At 38.6% G+C, this 27,817-nt stretch overlaps 1 protein-coding gene across 2 annotated transcripts in view; it reads left to right on the top strand.

The window, feature by feature from the left end:
- The window catches only part of LOC122516675 (protein slit), a 328,162-nt gene that overhangs the window by 281,840 nt on the left and 18,505 nt on the right, over positions 1 to 27,817 (top strand). For both annotated transcript variants that reach the window (XM_043634673.1, XM_043634672.1), the window contains exons 2-3: positions 25,047 to 25,118; positions 25,668 to 25,811. In XM_043634673.1, coding sequence (XP_043490608.1) covers positions 25,047 to 25,118; positions 25,668 to 25,811 — 216 coding nt within the window. The remainder of the gene's footprint in view (positions 1 to 25,046; positions 25,119 to 25,667; positions 25,812 to 27,817) is intronic.

Raw genomic sequence — 27,817 nt, 5'->3', positions numbered from 1 at the left:
CAAAAGAGAGATGGTGCGAGGGACTGTGAGAAGAGATAGGACGATGCGTCCGGTTAGGATCTTTCGAAAGGTGAGCGATCACTCAACGTGGAAGACGGTGGCTCTCGGACCTTCTATTCCTCGTCCTTTCGTACTACGACAGCTGACTTTGAAATGTTGCACCCGTCCGACAGGCCTGTCATCCGGTCGACTTGTTACAGCTTGAACAACCGGCAGGCACGGACGAAAATACACATATCTACGCGCCGAGACTAATATGTTTCTTTTCGCGCCACCGTGACCGACTTATTTCGAATAAATTATCGCCTCTCCTTGCCTTGTGTCTCCGACTAACGTAAGACGAATTTAAGAAACTCTTGCAAAAAATTGACTAAAAACCCCTTTTCGATATCGTCTTCGTTTCCGTTAGAAAATGAAAAATAAGAAAAGCATAAAATGAAACATTGGTTATATCATGTATCTAGATAGTAAAATAACGAGTTTCTTGAGATCATTTTTTGTCGAGCCAAATGGACCGAGACAATAATTTGATTAGGTTCACGACGGGATATAATAAGATTCGATAAGTAATACTTTAATAAACTCGGTGCAGTTTCTCCCTTTAATATCACCGTCGAGTGGCGTATAATTAAAGATACGATTATCATACTCGATCTTTGGTAACGATTTAAAGTAATGTTCGCAGCAGGCCAAAAGAAATCTCAACTTACTTTATGGAGAAAAAGGAAGGAGAAAGAGAGAGAGAGAGAGAGAGAAAGAGAAAGATTCAAACCACCTGGACAGCGTGATTCAATTTGTTCTCTTTCCAAGCGTACCCGAATAATAATAATTCATCGAGTTGCCCGTGTGGTACACGCGTAACCGACCGAAATAGCAACGAAAAACCGTGACCTTTTTCTCTCTCTCTCTCTCTTTCTTTCTTTCTCTGTCTCATTCTTTCTCTTTCTCTCATCTTCCTCCCCATCTCCGCTTCGGTATACGCATATATCGACTTTTGCCGCGAGGGCAAGTTTATGCTCGGTTTAAACTTTATGCTCGATTAAGACCCCGTGCATTCGTCGGGAAGCGGATAAAGCGCGACCTAATACCACCACCGTCAGTAGCTTCTGGAAATGGAAAAGTCAACGAGCACGACTCTATCCAGAAGATATAGTGTTCTATCGTAACTCTTTCTCATGGAATATAAAAAGGAGCTAGTTTCTTCCTTTCTTTCCTTTACCATCTCTTTCTATTTCTTTGTCTATCATCTCTCTTTTTCTCTCTATTTTCCCTCGGCTCTTGAAAAGAAGTTGAGTGAAACTCTTGTAGGATCGTTGGTGCTTTTGAAGTCGTCGTTATTACGGTAGTAGTAGAGCTAGGTAACTGTAGGATAAAGTGGCCGGTGATTACGTTCTTAACGCGAGACCACCACTACCAGTACGTTACTTCGTAGCACAGACCGTTTACGCTTTTAATTTCGATGCTATCACTCGGTACGCGTACATCGACAAAAAGAAAAAGAAAACAAAAAGAAAAAACACGTACGTACTAAACCATGTATCTATCTGTTTGTCCCGAGAACTATTACTTCCGTTCAGGTAGTTCTCAAAGGGAACGAGAGAAAGAGAGAGAAAATAAGATTGAGTTCTTATTTCATCGTGGCTTAGGTAGGATTAATCGTTCATCTCGTAACTAAACACTATCAAGCTACGTATAATGCCAATATCCACGAGCAACTTAAGTTCATATTCCGACGCATAGCATCGGGCACGAATTCAACGAGGGTGAAGCAGAAACGTCTGTTTACACGGTACACAAGCGAGAATTACCAAATCCTATCGATTTCGTTTTAACCAGGATGTGCGCGTGCGAACTCTTACATGCTTCTCTATTCTATCCCATCCCATCCTATCCTATCGTATGCTATCCAATACTATATACCATACCATACTATACAACCTCATTGTGATCCTGCACTCGACACGTTCCAAAAGGCAACTCTCAAATCGATCGATATTCGGATACAATCGTGCTCTGCAATCAGAACATTTGCATAATGTTATTCCAACTAAAATTCTCTATGACGAAGTATACATTATCGTTTATTTTTCTTTATCTTTTCTCGGAATCTTTTTCTACTTTATATTTCATAGAAAATCAGAGTTTTACTTCTCTTAAAAATACATTCGTTAAATCGTGATTTTTATTGCATTATATTAAAAGAAGAAGAATAAATGAATGGAAGAAAGACGTAGACGAAGCAGCGATCTTTGCAATACCTACTTGAAATTTTCGAAAAGAAGTGAACAAATATGTATCGTAAAGTTCTCGCTTTCGGACAGCTGCTGTCTGGCCGTTCGAAATTTGTGAGCCTTTAATCTCGGAACAGAACGCTGCTCTCTGACCAAATTATTCGACGCGAAGCTTGGGTTAAATCGTAAAGCCAGGCAAATGATAGGTTCCTCCTGAGTCTGCGGTGAGTCAAAGAATTTGCATATATATATATATACATATCTGGTTACAGTTTCAAGCTTTCCGACTCTTGTCGAAGAGCTTGTCGATGATCCCTCGACGTGTTCAATGCCATAGCTTCTTCATATTTCTCATCTCTTTTCTTTTCCCATTTCTTCCTTTCTTGCTCTTCCAATCCCTACTCTTGTTTCTTCTCAACCTCTATCTCTCTTTCTTGTTGTTGTTGTTGTTGTTGTTCTTCTTCTTCTTCTTCCGATCCTTCTCTTTCTCCTCCTCCTCCTCTTCCTCCACCTCTTCCTTTTTCTCCAGAGGAGTCTACGTCTTTCACCGTCGGCTGGGAAGTTCTCGAGTGCGCCATTTATAAATACAAACTCGCCTGGTCGTCTTTCGCGAATCGCACGTGGCTCCTCCTCGTTGCTCTTCGAACAACCGGCTCGTTGAACTCCTGAGAGGGCGGTACTCGAGGCTGCGAGAGGTCGATCACCGTCGATTATCGTACCATGAATCGTAGTATGGGCCAAATCCAACGGGTGTTTCTTAAGAAATCAAATTTCATTAAGTGAAACCATTAGCTCGGGTGATAAATATTTTCCTATTTATTCGATTTCGATACATTTATTTTTAATATGTATCAAAATCAGGAGCGATTAATAATAAATTTTACCGTGAGGCAGTAGTAGTGGTGTGACGATCATACTCTAGACTATTATTTATCGCCGTTGTACGTTTAGAACATAAACTTAACGACGGCGTCGCGTAAATGAGGAGGGCAGAGACGCAATTTCCATGGTTCCTCTTTGTCGGTCGAGGGTCGTTCCTCGTGGCCGTCATTAATTAAAGCTTCAAAGTCGTCTACGGGCACCCTCGCCGAAATGCGAATGCCTCGGATAGCCGAAAGATCAAGAAAGGCAGCCGCGGGCTGGACGTTATTAACGTGACATAACGTTATAACCGACTCTCTGGCCAGCTTTCGCAAGTAATACACTAAACGCACACACTCTCTCCTATGATATACGTGCGAGACTTTCATGTGAGCATCTTCTTTCCGTGCGAGCTTGTCTCTCTCTCTCTCTCTCTCTCTCTCTTTCTCTCTCTCTCGGGGCCGAAAGATGTCGAGAAAAAAGAAAAAGAAGAGAGTCGCTAAGCTTGGCTCTATATTTAAAGCAACACCCTCGTACGCCCCCCGTGACGAGAAAAGATGCGAATTTTGCACGTGCGACCGATTCGACGAACCGTGCCCGAGGAGGAGTGCCTTGCTGCTTAACGAGACCAACAGGGGAGGTTTTCACTACTTCTTTTTTTTTTCTTTTCTTTTTTTCTCTTTTCTCTCCTCGCCAAAATGAATATTTAAAAGCGACACGATGTTGTTTCCTTGAAATCGATTAATCTTGATTTAGACAAAAAAAAAACAAGAAAAAGGGTTGTACACAGTACCTTTTCCCTTTTGTCATTATTATTCATATATGTATCATTTACATGTGTACTTCAAGTACTTACTTATTACATATATGCATCTGATCGAAAGAAAAGGACAACGCGTTGTGCGCATAGATCGAGCTATATGCACATTCTCGATTTCCCGATGTCAGCTCAAAGGAAACCGTATAACCAAGTTGCAATAAATTTCCGTGCTATTCGCCAACGCGTCCGGAAACTCCAGTTAGAGTTAAGCTCGCACGGTGCTCCCCCTTTTCGGATGCAAATCTCGGCAGAGACACACGAGGCTCAACTCACAGTTGTATTTCTACCTGGGAAGCTCTCCTCGGTCTGGGGGAATGAGAACGTGCTCGTACCATAGCTTTCGTAAAAGCGATATACTACAGTCATCTATGCTATCTCTCTCTCTCTCTCTCTCTCTCTGTGTCTCTCTCTTGCTCTCTTTCTCTTACCGGCATTGACCCACTTTGTACCATTAAATTAATATGCTGTACCAAGCCTCTAACGGCTACTCCCTTGGGTTACGACCAAAGTACAGTATCAAACTCGCTGTAGTACTTCCATAATATCATATCATATGACCAAGGAGGGATACGGAAGGATATAACAAAATTACGATGTGTAGGGATTTCTCGATATACAAGAAATTAACACTTTACCGATAACGTAGTATAGTTTTCGTTTTAACGTCGATTAAAAATCAATTAGTTCCTGCAACAACAGACACACACACACACACACGTGCACTCGATATTGATCGTATAATTTGAAACGAGGAAATAAATAATAATTGAAGTTGTATTTGGTTGCCTTTGTTAATGTATAATAACATTTTGATTTATTATTCATTACTCGCAATATTTCATAATATATATTTCATTCTATTTTTCCTCTTTTCGGGATAAAACAATAATCTTTCTTATATTTCATTTTATTCATTCACGTTCGTACACTACCATTTGTATTCATTTCTATAACAATATGATATTATTTATTATTTCAATATAAAGAATCAATTACATCGCAATCGTAGATATGGTGTTTTAACAGGGAAAACATCGTCTTACCATCCCCTTCATCTTTTTGTAATCTTTACATACAACCATCGTATTCTGCAAATAATCTCGGGAAGATTACGGAAGGAAGACATCGAAGAAACGGAAATACAACGATAAAGTACGGTATATCTAACGAACGAGCATATTATAGCACCGCCGAGGATCAGGATTTCACAAAATTATCGTCGGCCAAATCCGCTAATGGAGGAAGCCCTTGGCTCCGTTGCAATTACGAGTCCCGCAGCGAAAGATGAGTGCATATAGCCATGAGTTTGACCGCTTGCATGTGTACATAGATACGCGGCTGGTTATGGCAGACCAAGAGATGATAGGTTCGTACATGAAATTGACTTCACATAAGCCTATCGTGCTTAATACGCTCTTGATTGGTCCAGCAATTACTCGGTTATCTATATACATATACATATATACATCTACATATCTTTTTACGAAGATGTTGAAGATTACTCTTACATTTAGATTATAATTATAGATCAATTTTCATTTATTTTCTCTTGTTTATAATGACGATAAAATAAATTCATATAAATTTCTATTTAGTTTTTTGAGTTTATCTTAATTACGATAATATTTAACGATCAAGACGGAACACTAACAAAACCTTCTTTCTTTAGATTTTAACGCGATCATAAACGACGTTGAACGTTAGGGAATTCATCCTATAAACGGCCACGTCGTTATTATTTAACGCTGAAAGCTCGTCACGGTGATACGCATGGAAAGCACGGCAACGATGGTGGTCGCGAAAGTAAAGAGGCATAAAAATCGTGGATAAAAACCGAGCGACCACCCTTTTACACCCTGATCTTCTCTCTCTCTCTCTCTCTCTCTCTCTTTCTCTCTCTCTCTTTCTCTCCTCTTCCTCTTCCTCTTCTTCCTCCTCCTCATCCCCTTTTCGCAATGCACAAGCGTAACACAACAGCTTTCGCGGCGTATTGCAGGAACATATCCTATGGGGGTTCATCCTCGCTCGATGGGGCATTAAACCGACAATAATTACTCAGACCCGTGGTACGCCGACGTAATGTCTTTATGGTGCTTCCTCGCGGCTAATTAATATCAATCCAATATTGCGGTTTTATCGCACCCGAGCTACCCGCAAACTGCGTCAATGTGTTTGTGTTCTCGTTTCGTGGGTTATGATACCTAATCTAGTAGAATTTCTACGCCTTGGTTGTATGAATATTGACGGAACAAATTTTCAAAAAAACTATCAAAGGGAAGATTGAATTTCTTAGTGATTCGAGAATAATCGAGATAAAATGTATAAACGCGTATACATGCCTATGTTTGTTAGTTTATTTAGTGGAATTAGCAAATATTGGTGAAAGGACTATGCTTACCTAAACCTCTATTGTCTTGTGACGCAAACATAAACGAATATAATACCGATACGTGACCAGACCTGAGGGTCCTTCGACGTTGTAAAACGTTTGTTGATCGACGATCTATTGTCTCGCGATTATATCGCTAGGATTTATTTTTTCTCACCCGCCTCGTCGTTAAGAAACACGTGTCGAGTTAAATGAGATATGTGTCTCGTTATCTAACGTTTATGTTTATATTTTTTTCTTATTTACGACACCGACATAAATGACTTATGTAACTTATATAGTTTCAGATCGAGAGATCAAAGTAAAGTGAAAGAACGTTTACCTATAATACTCGACAACATTTAGCTGTCATATCCGATACGAGTTACATCGAAACGAAACGAAACGAATCAAATCGAATTAAAGTACGTAAAGTCGAATCTAATAAGATTACGATTCCATTAGTAACCGATGAGATTGAAATATTTTTCTGTAATAAACGTGTATATCATTTTAAATGGATAACTTCATTTTTCACGATACTCGCGGTAAAGGTATTTTTTTTTCCCCGTTTGAAAAATCGACGAAAGCATATAAATCATATTACACCAACGAACGATGTAAACGGATAGAATATTACGATCCGTATTTCAAGTTTTTATTCGTTTCTAATGTAAGCACTAGTTTAATCGATTTTTTTTGTTCTCTTTTGTCTATGCACCTATTGTCTTGCTTCTTTTTTTGTTACGCTGAAAAAGTTAGATATATAATAGAAGCGAATCACCGGAGAATCTCACAGTGATATAGGTGTACTCTCGAAAGCGAAACGATGAAATCCAAATAGACATCATCCATTATTCTTTATACGAAACAACCGCAGCATCGCTCGGGGAATTCCATAGACTAAGGTAAACGGCGTATCCGTACTTTATAGCGTTTGAAAATCGGTGCTCGTTTGTAATTCTGCTCTTATTTACAACATGAAACGTGAACACGCTATTTGCGACCCATTATAAAACAAAAGTAAGATAAAAAGAGAGAATGCGAGAGAAAGAGAGAGAGAGAGAGAGAAAGAAAAGGAAAATGCTGTACTTGTTCTTATTCCCGGTGCATTATTGTAATTAGCGAGGCTGCTTCTTCCACCTCGCTTAATGAAAATAACGCGAAGCAAGTTTGCTTCTTTAATCGGTACTTTGAATGCTCGACATCCGTCTAAATGGTAAGAAGAAAAAAAAGTAAATAAGGATAGAAAAAAGAGAACACTGAAGCGTAGGTGATTAAGAATAATGAAAGATGAAAAGAAAGAGAAAGAAAAGAGGAATTTTACGATACACCACTCGAAGCCAATTTCGAACATTTATGGTTACATCGAAAATACTCGATATTCTCTTTTCTGCTATCTTATCTTCCGTAAAACGTTGGTTCATTCTTTCGTTCGTTCGTTCGTTCGTTCGTTTATTCGTTCGCTTTTATAATTACGCGCCTGGTGTAATTAAAGTAAGAAGCGATCTTTCTCTTTCTCTCTTTATTTCGCTTTGTTTCTTTCTCTTTCTTTTACACGGGTCATTCTCGCTTTATCGTAGTACGCAATAGAATGAGAAAAACAGACGGACAAAGACGAAGAGAAGAAAGTCCTATGTAACAAACGATAAATGTTGCGCAATTAAAGTGCTGCATTATGTTAATTAAAACGTTGATATTTATTGACGCCATTTGTGGTCATTTACAACCGCGATTTCTCTGCTAAAACGAGCCCGCAGAGAAGCGGCACCCCTCCTACGGATACTACGCACCTTTTCCCGACGTTTTCCGCCGCCAGAGAAATAAGTTTTGACTATATAATATAATACGTGTCTCTCTCTCTCTCTCTTTCTTCTCGCAAGCGGTCTAGCCCTTTCTGTCTCGTTGTTTAAATAAATCGACCAGCCTGCAGACGCGTTTAATCTTCGAGAAGGAAAGTGCTCGGTATACATATTCAGCATTTTCGGTTTACGGAGGGTGGGTGGGTAGGTATGTGAAAGAGAAAAAGAGAAAGTAACGTAGGTTGGATATGCTATGCAAATCGTCGTTCGCGTACTTGGAATTTGCAATTTTGCGTAAAGATTATGTAACAATCTTGGCAGCCCTTTTTTTATTCTTCCATCTTTCTCTTTCTCTCTCTCTCTTTCTCTTTCACTCTTCTTTCCTTTTGAACTCTTCGTAAAAGGGAAAGCATATTTCCGCAAGGTATGCTAAAATTTTTTTTTACCTTCTCATCAAACGTAGATTTTCGATGCTCAAGCAAATTCCTATGGTAACGGGGTATCTATAGATATGCACATAAATTTATAAATAAATGCATGGTAAAACGTCATTTACGATAAAACGAAACGTAATGTTCATCAAAATGATTTTATTCTTTTGTAAGCGCGCGATAGATTGAGAGTAGATTGAATTCGCGAACGCGTCAGCGGCAATTCAAAAATCGTGAATCGAAAGCATCAACGAACACAACGTATACAGCAAAACTCGTTCGCAACCGGGAAAGTGCGAGCCGCGGCAAACGCGCCGACGACTTTTATTGTCGCCATAAATATGCTCAAGCGTAAAAATTCAAATTTTACTTTTGCATGCGCCTCGAATTTATTTGCATTTCGCGCGCATCGATAAAACGCGCGTGCCCATTAACCAGCCGAGCAATAGCATCGTACTATGACTAAATCTCTCTCTCTCTCTCTCTCTCTCTCCTCTCTTTCTCTTTGTCGTGTCTCTCACGCACTGTAACATGACGATAGATATGACATTTCGTTCACACGCATACGGTAATAAAGCGAGCTTGGCGTTCGTGGATAAAATAGAGACTATCAATTAACGTGTAACATAGTCTGCCTGCGGCAGTGCATCATCTCTTTTAAAATACATTCAGAGAGAAAAAGAGAAATGGGGAGGGAGGGAGGAAGAGAGAGAGAGAGAGAGGGAAAGGGAGAAAGAGAGACAAGTAACGAGAAGAGCGAAAGGTTCGGAGGTGGAGGAGAGTTTGTTTACAACTACACGAAAAGTAATACTCGACCGCTTGGGCATGTTCGCCAATTAAAGTTCTACCTTCGATAGGAGCAGTAACACACCTCTGTGTCCTGGGCAGACGTGCCGGCACATCGACCAGAACCATTCGTTTTAGTTTCGTTTGTATGTTTTTATTTTCATTTTATTTTATTTCTTTTTTTTCTTTTCATTTCGACGATCCCTCTCTCGAATCTCGTTCGGGTTCGTTCATACACGTACAAACATTTTAATTTCGTATAATTTTACGATGGTTTACGAGTAAGAGCGAAATCGGATTACATCGTCTAATCGGTTTTATTGGACTGCGATAAAAAAGAATCGTGATAACGTCATTAACGCGGTTTAAGGAATATTTTATCGGCTGTATTTATAAATATAATATATATGGATACGCGTCATACGTTGTTATTTATTTTTCGTAAATTCTTTCACGCACGGCTTTGAACGTACCACGCGATAATACTTGTTCTGCGCCCACGAAGAGAAGAGAGAAACGATACGTCGAATATATTCGCTAATTAAGATAAGTTTCTACAACGTTGGGATCCCGAACCAATGACGAGGGTATTACTAAAGCCATTTAAGTCGAACGACATCTATTCTTTATTCAGAGTAGCATAAAAGACCCAGTGTCACGGTGGTCCTTCCAATTTACTTGAGAAGAAAGAAAATAACGACGATTAATCCGGATACGATCCGAATATCTTCGATTCTCTCTTTTCTAACTTTAACAATAATTTACATTCAAACTAATTCGTTTGACTTTAACGTTAATTGCGAATATAATAATTTCACGTTATTTTAAAAGAATATTTTATTTGTAAAAAACATACACATTTTCCAACGTTATCATCTAATAGTTTTTATATAAATATTTCTATTTGTATGTATTTATATACATACTATTTGAATGTATATATATATAATCATATATGTATATGTATATGTAGACAGTCGAGCGCAATACACGCATGCAAGTTACATGCTGCCGAAATTGCTTTCGAGGGAATATGTTCTACGAGGTAACACCTGCTAAACGCGTCCAGTATCGTCGCTTTTACATTGCTTATAGATTCGATGTTTAGATGAAAAAGCAAAATTCAACGTTTCCCTCATTCGACTTACATACTCATTAACATTTCCTCCCTACACAATTAGGACTTTCGAACTTGCGTTTCCGTCAACAATAATCGTTCGAATTTTTATCCTAATGAGTCACGTGATTTCGTTACATTTCTTCGTCATAATGAAGTCATCAATAATTAGATAAGAATATATATCGTGTAAAATTTATTTAATACACGAGGAGGAGATTGTGTAGAAAAATTTCTAATATAATATAAATACTCTCACATAATTCTTTAGCAACGTGTAAAGAGAGAAGATTATTGCCCAAAAAAAGAAAAAGTATGATGATGAAGTATCAATGTCGACATTAATTAAGATATCTTGGTAAAAGCTGGTTCGCGAGGAAGCAGATTCACGTGACGATATAATGCGTGAATAGAGGTTTATTTCCTTGACCCTGGAAGCCGATGTCGCATAAAGTAGAGCACGCTCGTCTCCGAGCCGTTTTACGACTAGTTCCGTAATACGTTTTTGCGGTTAGGACCGACCCCCTGTGCAATAACATGCAAATATAAGCCAAACCATGGGGGGTCGGCACGATGCTATCTGCTAGCCTCCAGGAGCAACACTCGGCATTTTGCACAATTTTATAAATGGCACGACGGAGAAAATTATTGTGCCATTAAATCCGCGCCTACTACCGCGAATTTATTTATCACGTTCTTGTACCCCGATCGATGTTTCTGCGCGCTTCTTTTTTCCCCAGTTTCTTTTTCTCCCTCCTTCTCTCTCTCTCTCTCTTTTCCTATCTTTTTTCTCGCTCAATTTCGAACGAGCAGCGAACGAAAAAACGAATACAAAATAAAAAGTATCCTTCCGTTATCTTCTCGACAACAGATTGAAATACTTACGAGAACTTAAACAAAACAAAGGTAACAATTATTTAACGTGCTTCTTAATTTTTACTCGCAAACTCGTTCAAAAGGTTATTACGAAGAAGCTGGGACACGACTTTTTCCACCATTTTCTCTCTCTCTCTCCCTTTTATTTTACTTATACATAATTTCTAACTCTCTTACTTTTCTTTTTTTCTTTGGTACACACATTACGTGGAATAATAATGGAAATGGTAATTAACATTGGCTCGTAACGTTAATGTAGAAGGAAGGAAGGTAACAAAAAATATGTATCATGAAATGATCGATACACGTAAATAAGCGTCTATGAACAAGTATAGAGAGAGAGAGAGAGAGAGAGAAAGTAATGAAGGAGAATGAAAGAAATAGAGCAAGACCGCGAGATGATGGGGGACGTACGTAGACGTTAATGTTAGCGTTAATTAAGCGGGTCGCGTTAACGGTAATTAGACGACGAACGGGTGAGAGACGTCGTGTCGTGGCGCCGTTTAGATTTAGACGCCTGATTTCCGAACATGAAAGCACACCGCTGCTGCTACCGTCACTGACACGCACCCCTTTTTTTTTAAGTTTCACTCGTAGCCGCCGCTTCGTGCACGCGCGCCTACCGTGCGTGTGCTGCTGCTGCTGCTTACTCCTCGTTCATACTACTTGTGCCTTTTTCTACCTTGCAACGATTCTACACAACGAGTTTCTTTCGTATACACATCCTCCGTGATTTAACAAGCACCAAAAAGAAAAAAAGAAAAAAAAGAAAAATAAGAAGGAAGAGGAGGAGGAGGAGGAGGAGTCTTGTTTGCGAGCGAATCGTGAGAACCGCAAAGCCCGCAAACAACCTGCGGATTTTTAACCGAAACTAAAGAGCCTCGTTTCCTCCCTCTCCTCCCTACCTTCCTCCACTTCTTCTTCTTCTTCTTCTTCTTCTCCTTCTTCTTGAAAAACCGTTGAACCTTCGTTGAAGCCTTACAGTTATTTATTTTTTTTTCTTCCTTTTCATCATTGATTTTTATCTCTGCGTGTGCGTGTCTCTCTTTCTCTCTCTCTCTCCCCCTCTTTCTCTCACTTTATCTTTTTTTCTTTTTATTTCTTCCCTTCGGAAACGTGGTCGCAGCACCCGCATGACTTTCGTCGGAATTTTATCGTCGTAAATGATATCGAATTTGCATTCTCCTCTTTCATCCGAAATACAATTCCATCTCGTCCGTTTTTTCTTCTTTTTTTTTTTCTTTTTGTTGTAGAGTGTAGCCAGGAATTGTTACAAATATGATTTATTTGCAAAAACGCTGCTGAATTCATAGGTTTTCGTCGACGTAAATATATATATGTATATATATAAATAAATATATGTATGCATTGAAAGGGTTGTTCCATTGTTCCAATTTGATAGGATGCATTTTTCAATTATTTTTTATTTCTCCAGAGAAAATAGATAAGGTTATGTCATGTAAAAATTTTATAGGTTCGACATGTGAAAAAAAGATAATCAATCAATTTACGATAAAAATGGGATACGATAGAAATTGACTCGTAGATTAAAAGTTGTTACATTGAAAGAAAATTTGCGATTGGACCTATAATAGTAAACTAAATCCTGCATCACCATCATATAAATACTAATTATTAGTCTATACATATATATATACAACTTTGTAAAAAGTAAGGGTCTCTTTTTTAAATCGAAAGAGAAAAAAAAAGGAAGGAGATTAAAGAAGCCGCGAGGCGTTAAAGAGCACTCGTCGGTGAACGTCGGAAGGGCCGGTGTGTACCGTAAACAGCCGCGAAAGGATGCTGGACCGACGTTGCCCACGCGGAATCCCATTAATTGCATTTTATGCGACCGCGACAGGTGGAACGGCTCGTTAGGGGCCCACGCTTGCTCCTTCCATCTTTCTATTTCTCTCTCTCTTTCTCTTTCTTTCTTTCTTCCTTTCTCTGTCTTCGTCGTCCTGCCGACATCGATGCGTCTACTAGATTATGAAAATAATTGCACGGCGTATACGACCGCGTAAAGATTCTCGAGAGAGATCGATACAACTACGACGACGACGACGACAACGACGAAGAAGAAGAAGAGAAAGAAAAACGAGAGAGAGAGAGAGAAAGTGAGAAGAGAAGGTAGGCGGATTACGTGAAAAGTCACTTTACTTTACATGGCATTGAAAAAAAGTTATCTTTAATTTTTTGTTTTAAATACTGATAGTGATACTCCTACTGATTGTGACAAACGGAATTATTAAATACGTATGTTTGATATTATTATTGAAATAATAATATTCTATATTTTATTAGACCTAAAGTTAAATGTTCGCTTAAAAGTCACAATTTTATATTGATCATTTATATTAAAATATACGAAGTATGATCGTATTGATAAAGTAATCGTTAAATTTCTTAACGATAACATCTACTGCAGTAACCTGTATACTATTTTCATCTATTTTAAGCTCTCTAGTTTTTTTATCTGTTTCTTTTTTTTTTTAAATTTTTATTTCACGTGGTCTTAACCCTCACACCAATTGCCATGTCTTGTCCATTATTACGTCTTATTCTTTTCCGTCAGCTCGCCGACAATTCGTTCCCGCAATTTTCACTGCGGTCGAAAGGTTAGAAGCATACCGAACAATTACAATCCCTTTTTTTGGCCCGCTTTTCAAGCAATTAAACGAAAAGCTTCGCGAGCCGGAAGTACGAGCACGTGCGGAGCGCGTTTACGTGTTCTATCTATCTTTCTCTCTCTCTCTCTCTCTTTCTCTTTCTCTCTCTATGTATCTCTCTATCTCTCTTTCCTTTTCTACGAAAACCTTTCCGGAATTTCTCGACGCGAAAAGACCGCCTAGAAAACGGTTCAACCTAACGCGATTTTTGTACTTTTACTTCCCTTTTTTCCTTTCCATTCTCTAAGCCACTACCATTCTACGTTTCGTTTCAATGTTCGTTGTACAACGTGCTATTACTATTACCATTACTATTACTATTATTACTTATAATATGACTATTATTTTCTTTATTATGTCTGTTACAAAAAGGTCGATCGAGCAAGAACTTCGAATCGTTAGACATGGAATGAATGAAAAATATGAAAAATTTATTGTCAGAACATGTTGTGTGATAAAAATACGTGTACGGATAGAAAAACAAGCATGATATCCTACGAATAGCTGACCATTTCTATTCATCGTCATCGTCATCGTCATCGTCGTTCAATTACCGAATAGAAGGACCTTTCACCGACGACGACGACGAGGAGAAAAAATAAACCGGCCTCGACCGTGATGATAGTTTCTCACTTAAAAATTTGATCCGTTTCGTAGTCATCGCGTGTCGCGAAAAATATTAACAAACGATGGGGGAAAAAAATCAAATTGCAAACTGTTTCGCATGTTCCTCCAATTTTAACGCGTAGGTATATTCGTTTGCAGTGACACGTTACTACAAATTCCCGACGTTTTATTTTTTTCCAACTTTTTTACTTCGTTATCTATTTTGTTTCTTTCCCTTTTATTTTTGTTAACATAAATGTACGTGCCAAGTACTCGTCTTATTTATCTTACGAATGTAATACATACGTAGATATAATATAGGTATATACATAGATCTATGTATGCGTATTTCAGCTTATTACATCCTTTCATTAAGCCACCGGATCAGAACGAGGCATTCTCGAGAGAGTAAACGCAATACGTATGTATGTACGGTACATCATTCTCGCATTCTTCATTGAATTTTTCTCTGATTCGTCTTTCCTCGAGATAAATCATCGGCGAAAAGCGCGCGGCTTGTAGCTTGTCAATTTACAGCAACGGCGAACACGTTCGACATCAATAAAATCTTCTCGCTCTCGTCGCGGACGAGTCGGAGCAAGTCGCAATCGAGGGCTATTCGTTCGAGAAGCTGTGGCTCGCGATCGTCAAGAGAAATAGAAAGAGAGAAAGAGAGGGAAAGAGATATTTATTAAGAGAGAAAAAGAGAAATAGAGATAGAGAGACGAGTGCAACGCGTAGGCGGGATCATATATTTCCTATTACCGTATTGCAACGTTGATATTTGCGCGAACGTTCCGCCGGTGCTGGCACGAACTTCTACGCAGATCGTGCGTAACATTTATCCACGTCTGACCCCGGCACGAGAGTTCACGCGAGGTGTGCCGTTCTCTCTCTCTCTCTCTCTCTCTTTCTCTCTCTCTTTCGTTCTCACTTTACGTATACCTACGGGCTCGTGTGTCGCATATTTTAGTCTACCCGTGGAACAGTAATAACTCTGGTAATAACTCTAACTCTGTATCGCACGAAAGAAGAGAGAAAGAGAAGAGAAAGAAAATGAAAAAGAGACCGAAAAGGTAGAAAGAGAAAGAAATTAGGAGAGAGTGAAAGAACATGGAAAAATGAGATACGATAATTGTACCATTGAATATTACCATACTATTATCTTAGGAAATATATTTATGTATGACAAAATAAATGATTGATATTCCGTTAGATAAATTTACAGATAAATAGTATACATTCTTTGTAGCGAGAACGTAATATCGTTTAATGCACTTAACAACTAGCGATGTAATTGTTAATTAGTCGTTTTTCAAACGTTTATCATCGTCCCCTTGACAAAAATTATTCTACCACGCTAGTTATATTCTCTTTCCCTCGAACGAACGAACGAACGAACGAACGAACGAACGAACGAACGAACGAACGAATGAACGAACACCTATAACCGTTTTGCCATGCCGTTCGCCTTGATATTTTTATTTTTGCAAGCGGAACACGGATTCGAATCGCGCGATTTATCGATTCGACGCTCGACCGTAATTCTCCATTTTCTTTTTGTCTTTTTTTTTTTTTTTCATTTTATTTTTATTTTTAACCGACGATTCGTGGGAGAAACTCGCCGATGAATTTATCGCGTCGTGATCCTCGGAAAGTGAGAAAGGAGATAAAATAAGAGAAAGAGAGAGAGAGAAAGAAAGAGAAAGAGGTAAAGAGAGACGAAACGAGAGGAAGAAGTGTGGGAGCATCGTTCTAAATCGAGTGGAGCACGTTCCTATTCGCGCTGATCGCACCGTTTTATCGAACACTTTCTTTCTCTCTCTCTCTCTTTCTTTCTCTTTCGTTCTCTGTTTCTCTCTTTTTTTATCTTTTATGAGAAAGAGAGAAAGAAAAAGAAAAGGTGCTATCGAGATCTACGAGAAACGTGATAAAAGTCAGACTCGTGTATACTATACATATATAGGGAGAGAGAGCTATAATCGATAAAACGACGATCCACGTTGCTAGGAGTATAGAAATAATAGATAGTATCCTTTAGGATCGATCTAAGAAGCTTTTCTATCTCGTTTACCACAAAGAACCATAGTCGGGCACGTTGAGCTCGTTAGATCTAACGCATTTGTCTTTTAATGCTAGCAAACTAAAACTGTTTCGTCGGTTAACCGACGAGAATTTCTTCCTCGTAAGATAGAATGTTGTTATCTTTTTTTTTTCTCGTCGAAAAGAAAAAGGAAAGTAGCATTGATCGTTATTTAATAAACATCGAATCCTCTTCCGTATTAATTATATAACATTTCATAATGATACTTTTCTAACAACAGTACAATTGAAATAAATATAACGATATTTATAATGTTATTTCTAAATAAATAATATTTTTATTCGAACGTTTTTTTTTTCTCTTACAATCATATTTTATCAATATTTTTATTCTAATCTAAAATAAAGTGTGTGCTATCTAAATCTTATTGTTAATCACAAAAGCAACTTGATAACAGCTCGTTAACGTTAGAAAGACAAGTTTCTTCTTAATGAAATATCTCTTCTGGTAAACAATTCAGAAGCAAGAGACTCGCTGACAAGTCATCTTCGAAGGGGTAGTTAGAACAGAGTTCTCAGCGAATATTCGTCGGCGAACGAGCTTGAATACGGTGCAACAATGGATTTGACACTTTAGGGAGTAGAGAGTAGAGCGTATAAACGGTAGGAGAACAAACCCTCGCGTCAATCCCCGTTAACGGACGTACATACGTTAAAATCGTCCGGTTGGTGGGTGTACCGGTGGTCGCTACGGCTAACTCGCGAACACTAAAAGCGGAATGCGAATTACACCAGCGGTACACCGCACCACCGCAAGCGGATGATTGTTATTTCACTTTTCGAGCACGTCTAAGGAACATGACATTCGTTATGAATGGAAACGTCGAGCTACACCACGAATTAAGAGTTTGTCTTGACTCCCTCTATCTCTCTCTCTCTTTCTCTCTCATGTACATAGGTAGGTTCCCTGTTATAGAAGGATAATATAGTCCCCGACGCGTTGATAAGCTGAATGACGTTGAAAATTTCACGGTTTACGTGTTTCTATCATAATATTTTCCCTAAGAGCGTTACATAAATTCTTAATCATGTTTCTTATCCATACATGTTTATATTATATAATATGTACTTTTTTTTTTTTTTAATATATATTTATCTTTTAAATCTAGATACATTTACAAATCGTTAATTCGTGTTGCATGAGATCCAATGTATTATACGAAGTTACTATCTTCGTTTATGTGCGTGTGCCTCCTCACTTTATCCGACGAGTATCTCATACTTCTCGAAAGAGCAAAAAGTCACGAAGCGTCGTGTTAATGCATCGACGAGGCGAAAAACAAACGCGTACCTCCCTCGTCTACCCATTACCCATTGTTTCTTATTCATGATTTAATCGGCACGCCTAGCCGCGTGAGCTTTAACACAACCAACTAACACTACGTGTTTGCGCCTTGCGATCGGTTTAAATTCGATAGAAAGGGAAGATTTTTCTTTATTCAAGGACGGCGATATTACGTTTAATGTAATGGTGTGTTGCTCTTACCTATGTGAGAGAGTTATTTTTCTGCTACTTCTTTTATTTTATTATTTTTCCCTACCACTCTCGTGGTAATATTTTTTGTATCGCTACGATCTTGGGAAACGAAGATTACAAGTAGCCGACATAGCACAGCATAATCACGAGTGGACTATCTTCCTTTTTCTTTCATCGAAATGTTCTCTCTCTCTTACACTCCTTCCTTCTTTCTCTTGGTTATTAAAGTTTCTCAACGACGATAGGACGGTCGTCGTTGTCGTCGTGAACGAAAAATAAGGAGGAGGAGGAGGAGGAACACGGAGGAGAAAGAAGAGGCTATCTTCCTCGGGCTACCGATCTCCGTGTAATTTTTATTCGTAGGAAAGAGTGACGGCGACGGGATAATATATCACTCGGGTTGGGTCATCCTCCGGTATCGTCGATGTATTACCGCCGTAAATACTCGCACGAACGAGGGAGAATTCTACGCGAGCGGGCGATCGTTAATATTTGATTTTACTGGGTTGACGCGTTCACTCGCTCACTCGCTCGTTCGTTCGTTCGTTCTCTCGTTCGCTTGTTCGCTTACTCGCTTACTCGCGAGCGGAGTGGTATCCTGGATGAAGAATGACCAGAAAGCGTGGAGGAGCAAAAAAGAAGTTTCATCTGGAGGCGAGCCAGCCCAATAAATTCAGACGCGAGAGTTTCACAACGCCCCGTTTCTATTTCTTCTCCTTCTTATTCCTCCTCCTCCTCCTCTTTCTCCACCTCCACCTTCTCTTCCTCCTCCATCTCCTTATTCTTCTCCTTCCTATACAATTCTCTCTTCTCGCGTAGTACGTATATAATGTACACGGGCTACGTTTCACAGTATATTTTTGAGTTGTCCTTGTATCATCTTATTGTTTTTCTTTTCTTTCTTTTTTTTTTTCCATTGACGACATCGAGAAGAAAAGAATTGCGATAAAAATCGAACGGATTGGTTCTTTTTATAAGCTAGCTACGTAAAAAAAAAAACTCGTCGAATTTTATTTTGACCCTCTTTTAACGATCGTTCCCTTACATTTCTCACAAATCTCGTTTCACGAACGATAAGGATCGTCCGGCTCCGAGCAAGTTTCAACGAACACCACTCTCTCTCTCTCTCTCTCTCTTTCTCTCTTGAGTATCTTGATCGACTCAAACGAGGAGAACGAAGACGAATACTAACGTATGATAAATAACAGCCGTTAAATTTTAATGTACCTTACTACCGTCGATTACGACCGCCTTTTGAATTACGGCGCAAGCCGTTTTGCAAACGTATATTTGTCTACCACCTTAGCGACAGGAAATACCACGAGAAAGAGAGAAAGAGAGAGAGAGAAAAATTTGTCTTTATTTAACTATAAAATAGAGAATGTCGATGCGTGTTTCTCTACAAAATGGGCATCACGCGTAACATTTATTTAGTTTATTTGTATCACGCTACTATGTTCTACTACTCGGCACGGAACATCGAATAATCGAAGTGGAAAGCCGTCGATACGTCAAATCGACGACTCGGCGGCACTTATTTTTCTTTTTCTTTTTTTTTCTTTTTTCTCAATTTACGATGTATCTCCCAGACTCCGAGCATCGTCGAGGCTTCTCAAACTACCACCATCACCACCACCACCACCACTACCAACCCACCTCCTTTTTCTTTTTCTACTCACCCCACTTTCTCCACCTACCGGTAAACTCAATCAAGAAATTCCATTTACATTTCAGTGTCGACGTGCGTACGTTCCTTCACAGAAGGTACTCTTTCTTATCTGACATGATATTTCCATTGCATTCTCTCCTACTCTTATTCTCTGTCTGTCCGTCTGTCCCCCTCTCGTTCTCTCTTTCTCCTTCTCTCTCTCTTTTTCTTTTCTTCTCTCTATCATCCACCTTCTGTTCCCTCACGACCCAACCGAGCCTCCGGCAATTTCAATGACGTTACGCGATAACGGATAGACCAATAATACTGATGGATACTTGAAACGTGCTGCTACCGAAGTTTGTTACTTACAAACGCTTCGACAAATGTTAGTCGAACGCGATATTAAATTCACCGTGCGGTTATATTTCTTTCTTTCCCGTTCAAGAAAAATAAACTTCGACGTATTATAATTTTCTTTGGTTTTAACATTTGAGATCAAAGAAAATATCTATCGATTTTATGATCAATATTTTTTGTATTGTCTTAAATTATAATTCGACAACGCACTCGCCCACACACACATACACACACAGTGTGCGAGAAGATTGATCCGGATATTCATCTGGTTCTGACGTGATCTGCCCACTTCTGACGGAAGGGTCCGAACAAGAGAGATAGAACGCTTGTTTGCAAACTTTGATTACATCTGCCTGCGGACCTTTCCGAAAGCAACAACACTTCAAATATAAACACGTAGGGACACCTTATTCCAAGACAAGTCGTCAGTAAGGGCATATCCAATCGAATATTCCTTACAACTTTCATCTCGTACATACTTTACCCATCCTTTCATACTCTCATCTATCGAATCTCTTGAGCAACAGCAGTAGCAGTAGGAGCAGCTATCTCATCCGGTAGACAGGCAGGGTTAGACCTTCCTACTAGATTTTCTACCTTCGCTGCTTTCTCCTCCGTTTTCGCTCGTGAAAACCCATGGAAATGTATTTAACGAACATCCCGACGACGCGAAAAGTAATTTTGTTAGCCGGTACGTGAGTCGCTTGTCAAAAGTATAGGATGACGAGGAAGAGAAAGACGACGACGTTCCTTCCTTCCTTCCTTCCTTCCTTCCTTGCTTGCTTCCTTGCCTCCTTGCTTTCCTTCTTTTCTTTCTTCCGTTCATTCTATTTTTTTTTCTTTTTTTCTTCCTTCATTTCTTCCTGAAAGTCTAGGCACGATTGGATTTCCGATGGACGTCATTATAGCCATTGATCGTCGACACTAGAAACTAGAAAACGAATTGCTAGCTATCCATCCTTAGAACAGATTCAAGATAGTTTTCAAAAAAAAAAAAGAAAAAGGGACAATTTTTCTCTCCACGTTTCTATTTTGGCTCTTTTAATATTTCTTTCATCCTCGTCGGAGTTCTCGTGTTTCTTCTTCGGAAACCACAGAGCAATCATCGGCCTCTCTTTTAGGTTGCCGTGTCGAATTATTTAGTAGGGCAAACGGTTAATAAAATACTACGGAATTTTCTCTCGTGACCTTCGCCACGAGATTACGATCTCTTATGATGAAATACCCGTTGTACCGAAATCCTAGGATAATATCGCGTGTCAACCGTACATATATTTTCTTAGTTCTTATCTAGCCAGAATTCACTCATATATTATAACCGAGATATAAAATATATAGTTATTTATTACATATACTTCTCTACTCTTAGTAAACTTGCGTTAAAAGTGAAAGGATATTGATCGAGTATCGGAATATTTTCTTACGAAAGCAATATCGCGTTCTATCGAAACGTGACATCACTTTAAGCATTAAGATTTTCTATCCTATTCAGTTGTTATTATTACATTCCTGTTTTGAGTATATTCGAACTCAGCTTGTTTGTAACACTTACCACACAACGTACGTCGATCTTTCTCTTTAAATTATTCTGCTATAACCTGAGAGATATATATCGTAAATTCATTTATCTCCATCGACATGAAACGATTATAAACGATCGATCGTTTCGTTTAAGAAGTAACTCCTTTCGATTTATCTACCCTACCGGTACATCGATCTTCGTACAGTCAAATACACTCTCTTTATATCGTAACAGCGTCAACGAATTTAATCGTTCGCCAATATTTATACCATATTTCTGTCTAAGATCCACAGAAATGACGAGTAAAAACATACCTGAACTTCCTTATACCACTAATTTAAAACTCATCTCTTTCTTTCTCTCTCTCTCTTAAGAGACATAATTCATACCGCAAATATTTATACCTTCCTTATGATGTAATAAATTTTCATGAGGTAAAGTACTTGCATGCACTATCTCTCACTCTCTCATTCACTCACTCTCATCTTCTCTTCTTCGCAAGTCCTTCGTATTTCGTTAGCAGACTAATCATAGTTAATCCGTAACGTTTCTCTTAAAGCGTCATCTTCGGAGAATTACGACCCACTCCCATATTTTTCTCTCTCTCACTCGCATTATCTTTCTCTAAATCTCTTTTGAAGTCTCTTTAAAGGAGTTTCGATGAGGCATAGACGAGCAAAGAAATCTATACCGAGATATGCGATAACTCGAGCTATCACCATTATCATATTCCAAGAAGGTGTCGAGTTATTTTAATTGAGCGTAACACCAGTACGAGGTAGCTGAGGCCACCACTACCACCTCCACCGCCACCGCGAAAAGCCGCATTAGAGTTCGTGGAAGCACAAATCCGTCGTATGAACTAAACGTAAAGGGAGTTCTTCCTTTTATTCTCTTATCACCTTTTTCTTTCTCTCTTATGTTAGTCGTTTGAGCTCCTGAAAGCTTCGCCTTAGGCACGATTCGTGACACGACGAAGAGTACGACGACAGAAACGAAGGAGAGGAATAAAGATGAGAGTCGGGAAAGAGGGACTAGGGGTTAGGTGGAGGGGCGGGATGCGGGGGTTGAGGGAAGAATGGCCTCGAAGAGACGCGGTAGACATCCTCGATGGACCCACGATGTGCCTTCGTTAGCTTTCCTGCCAGCCGCGATCGTTTTACCTCGTCGAGAATTAATCGAATCGAGCGATAAAGTGGATTACGCGCTACGAAGAGTAGAAGAGGTAAAAGGAGGGAGAGACTCAATGAACCTCGATTCTATAATGCGATCGGCGACGCTCGTTGCTCTGAGCTTCTTTAAGGTATAATAACTGATAATTAGATACCAACGTCGCCCACCCTTCTGTATTCTCCTCTCTCTCTTTCTATCTTCTATCTCTCTGTCTCTCTTTCTCTTACGTTTTAGTTCTCTCGAAGACTACCATCGGGATTATATAGCAGGGCGTAATAATCCGTTCTCTGGTAAACCGAATATGGCCATTTGGATATTTATTGGACCGTTAATTCTATCACTGTTTTGCCATATTAACCGATATCGCTTCGTTGATTTTCTTTTTTAAAAGCATATTAATCGCAAGTGTTTTCTTTTATCTTGTCACTTTAAAATATTATCCTATTGAAAATGATTTTCATTATGTTATTCTTTAAAAGAGATCTATGTGCACTCGGTTAATTTATTTCGTATAGATATTTTTGGTATAGATATATTATATTATCCTATTTATAAATTGTTCATGGATTCCCGAATTCGATGATTGATTCATCACCATTGAATTCTCCATAATGCTCGTCATAAACGAACGATTTGCCCGAACGCGTGCCAATTGGAAATGCATATTAATTGTAGACCCACCTAGCAGCCCCATTACTGTTCTTATTCGATGCATAAACCTTTACCGATGATCCGCTATGTATTTCATTCTATTTCGAAATACGGAATATATTTCAGATAAAATCATTTAATAAATATTATAGAAGATTATTTTGGTTTAACGTCGAACTAAAATCATATAAAAATTAATATCATAACATATAGTTATAACATAATCTTATGAAAGATCGAGGGGAAATAATTTTTAGTAAAAAGTATTCATCGAATTGAAAAACGAGAGAGAGAGAGAGAGAAAAAGAGAATAAGAAAGAAAAAAATAGAAAGAAAGGAGAAAATAAGGTTAGAAAGAAAGAAAGAAAGAAAGATGGGTTTTTGCGTTATTAATAGAAAAAAGAACGCGGAGACGGGAGAGATGAAAACGAGGGAATAATTTTTGCTACTCTTTTCGTCCTTGTCGTCGTAGTCTCGTTGGTAGCCCAGGACGGAAGGAAAAATCCTCACCGATGTAGAAAAGCTCTTGGAGTAGATAGGCCGACCTCGTTACTCGCTCTTACCGTCGGCCTTTTTGTCAGGTAAAAAGTTTCACTGCAAGAGGACCGAACGACCGGCTGGCTGGAGGTGGAGGTGGAGCTGGAGCTAGAGGTGGAGATGATGGTGGTGGTGGTGGTGGTGCTGCTGCAGCTAGTAAAGTTGGAAGGGGGTTGGAAAAGGAACCAATTTAATAAGGCCTTAATAACTTCTGAGAGAGCAGACGGCTGGTATACGGCTGTGTTTGACGGCTACTCCTCTCGTCCTTCTCCTCCTCCTCCTCCTCCTCCACCTTTTTTTCTTCTTCTTCTTTTTCTTTCTCTATAACTCCTTCCCCTTTTCTTTTTCTTTCTTCTTTTCTTCATCTTTTCTGCTCCTTTAGCTTCTTCTTCGCCTTTTTCAATGATGACGACGAGAACGACGACTACAATGACGAGTAAATTCGCGCTTACCAAATAGTAGTAGTTGTAGTAGTAGTAGTAGTAGTACCGTGTAACCCTTTGTCATAACTTTCCTTTTTCACTGACCCTTCTTCGTTTTTCTTTATTTATTAAAAAAAAAGCACTCGTGTAAATCGCGTATTTATTTTTTTTCTTTTCTTTTTAATTTGAATTTTTATACTGAAGATCATCGCTATATAGAAAAAGATCGTCGAATTTTTTGTCGAATAAACACTCACAGTTCAATAACCCCTATCTTCTTTGATCCCACTTTTTTCGATACCAATCTGTGAACCTATAGAAATTCTTGGGATAGACCTCAAAGATGTTAACCTTGCCGTAAAAAAAAAGACCTGTATCGCCCGTATATGGGTATCTACTGACCCATATAAATTCCCGGAACATACTGCGGCGACAAGTCTCTTTGGGATAGGTTAGTTCTACCTTTTGCCAAATTAAAGGGGAACAATCTAACCATTCCGAAATCTGATCATTTTTAATGCATTTAATCAAATTTGAATAATTTAATGAACAAATTCTAATCATTTGTTTTTTCTCTTTGTTTCAGAGATCTTCAAGGGAATAATATTTCGGTTATATTTAAAACGGACTTCGAGGACATGGCTACGCTTCACGTTTTGTAAGTAATACCTTTACATAGGCCTTCTTTACGTTATCACCGTGATGAAGTTTTAAAGGCGAGAGGAGAGTGTGATAAAAAAATAAAGAGAGAGAGAGAGAGAGAGAGAGAAAGAGAGAGAGATAGAAGTTAAGTCGGCTCACCTCTCGCCACGAAACCGCAGTACTATGAATATTCAGTGTCGAGAACTTCCTCGAGCATGTATTACGGAGTTTGCTAACGACCGCGATGATGGCAATGCATTTGTGCGGCTTCATAAACGGGAATTAGAAGGGGTGTGGGGGGATGGGGGGAGGAAGAATTACTTGCATAACGTCGATCCTCTTCCGCGAGTTTCATTTAAAAAATACGATCCGATTATCTTGGGTACATCTACGAAATTGTGAAAAAAATTTATTACGCGAATAAAAAAAGGATTGTTATCGCGTGCATGAAATATTATCGAAGAATTTGTAAAAATGATATTATATCGCGTTTATATAAAACGACATTGCCTAATCTTCGTTTAAGCATTTTATTCTTCGACGATTTTTCTTTTTTCTTTGACAGGTTATTATCGAACAATCAAATCCATACTATTCAAAGAGGGGCTTTTCAAGATCTGGTCGGCGTGGAAAAACTGCGGCTCAATAACAATCAAATTCGTCATCTCCCGGATCTCCTCTTCAGTAATATGATGAACCTTAAGCGGCTGTAAGTACCATCGTATAAAATTTTACTATCATCTTAATCTTTGTGTGTGTCTTCTCGGTTAACCTTTTAAAAGGAGAAGGTGAAATTTTTACCGTCCTATCAACTTTTTTCTCTTCGTATTTCTTTTATATCGTATCTCGAGGCAAACGTACGAGAGAAAGAATTTTCGTAACTTAATATCTTTTTTCATAAAACAGAAAATAATATAGAAAGTTCTTTTATAATAATATAATCAAGATGATGATGATGACAGTAATAATAATAATAATAATAATAATAATTGTAAATTGACGAGTAATAAATGATAACAATAACGATAACGGGAATAATTCGAAAAGCCAGACTTTTGTAGAAAGTTGTAAAAGATAAGAGAGAAGAATCAAATAACGGAGAAAATTAAAAAAAAAAATAAAGAAATGTTGAGACTTTTCGATGGAACCGATGAAAAACCGGCAGACGGACGAGCGATGAAGAGGAAGCAAGGGGGAGATGAAGGAAGTAAGCTTTTCCGAAAAAAGCTTCTCCCATGAGAGAACTTTTGCCAAACATGAGGAACAAAGGAACCAGCGTGGGAAAAAAAGAGTCTCGGGAGAATAATTATTATATGCGAGAGATCGTTCATGCTCTCTCTCTCTCTCTTTCTCTTTCTCTTTCTCTTTCTCTCTCTTTCCTTTTTTTCCACCTTCCGCGTTTTTCTTTTTTTTTCTTCTTTTTTATTATTACGCTCTCGTTTTATAATCCACATTGCTTTTGTCAAGCACGTTCCCACTCTCTGCTAACGTGCAGACTCAGGCGCATAAACTTTACAGACGATCCACGGCCTACATTCTTTCACTCGTTGAAAAAGCTTGAGTTAGTCGTAACTTGCAAGCTCCCCTTTCGATCGAATTGCATACGGCATAGAGACAGTACAGTACGTATGTGTATATACGTATGCGACTCGCGACTTTTTCCCCTTTTCCATGTTTAATTCTTTAAAGCCGATCTCCCTCGTTCGACGGCTTTAATCCCTTAATACTTTTTTGTTTTCTACACGTTGTTTTCTTTTTCTTTTTCTTTTTTTTTTATCAACAATCTTAATTTCTTTTAATTAATCTTATTCATTAAAATATTATCTCATTGGTCGCATATAAAGACATAAAATAATAAAGAAAATGTTTCATTCAAAATTAAAATGAACAAAAACAATTATTGTAACAGTAGGAAACATGAGATAAGTTCGCTTATTAAATTGATTTAATTAATAATCCAACTCTAAATTGGAACGCGATAAGAACGAGTTTGAAGGAAATACAAATACGAAAGAGATAGTTGTTGAATTTTCAAGAGATAGTTTATTGTCATCGTCTCTCGTTATAGCAAACACGTTAACCAGGAACATATTTCATTCATATATTGCAAAGGAGCTCGTTAATCAGGTAACACGTGGAGTTTCCTTGTTATCGGAATGAACACGCAATGCAGGCTGTGATATTAATGAAATCCTTTGGAGTTTCGAACAACTTCTGGTAGAACGACGACTACTACTACTCTATAGAAAATAAAATAAAATAAGATCATTCGTAGAGATGGTTGGATGCAGTCAAGAGGAGGAGGAGGAGGAGGAGGTGGAGGAAGAGGAGGAGGCAGCCCGACTTCTTCTACTTATTTCTTTTTCCATTTTCACTCAGTTGAGCGTAAGTCAGAAGGCAGGAAGCTCGCTCGCACAACACGTGGGCCGCATTTCTCCTATCTAAACGCGAGAGAAACGAGCGCGGAAGATAAAAATACCGATCTTCCGATTACACCGATGCAGTCTCCCTTACATTTTCTTTCTCTCTTTCTTACTCTCTTTCTTGCTTTTTTTTTTTATTTTTTTTTACTTCCTTCTCTCTCATCTAGGTGCTTTTCTCTCGTAGTAAACCTCCACAACGGCCGCATACTTTTCGAACCTGAATTTTAATCGATCTCCGCTACTGACCGTTCTCGAACTAGAAATAAAACGAGAGAGAAAGAGGGAGAGACAT

The sequence above is a fragment of the Polistes fuscatus genome, unplaced genomic scaffold, assembly GCF_010416935.1.
Source record: "Polistes fuscatus isolate 324 unplaced genomic scaffold, CU_Pfus_HIC Scaffold2, whole genome shotgun sequence".
NCBI classification, from domain to species: Eukaryota; Metazoa; Arthropoda; class Insecta; order Hymenoptera; family Vespidae; genus Polistes; species Polistes fuscatus.
Note: the sequence above shows the minus strand (reverse complement) of the source record. Positions and strands in the feature narration are given on the sequence as shown.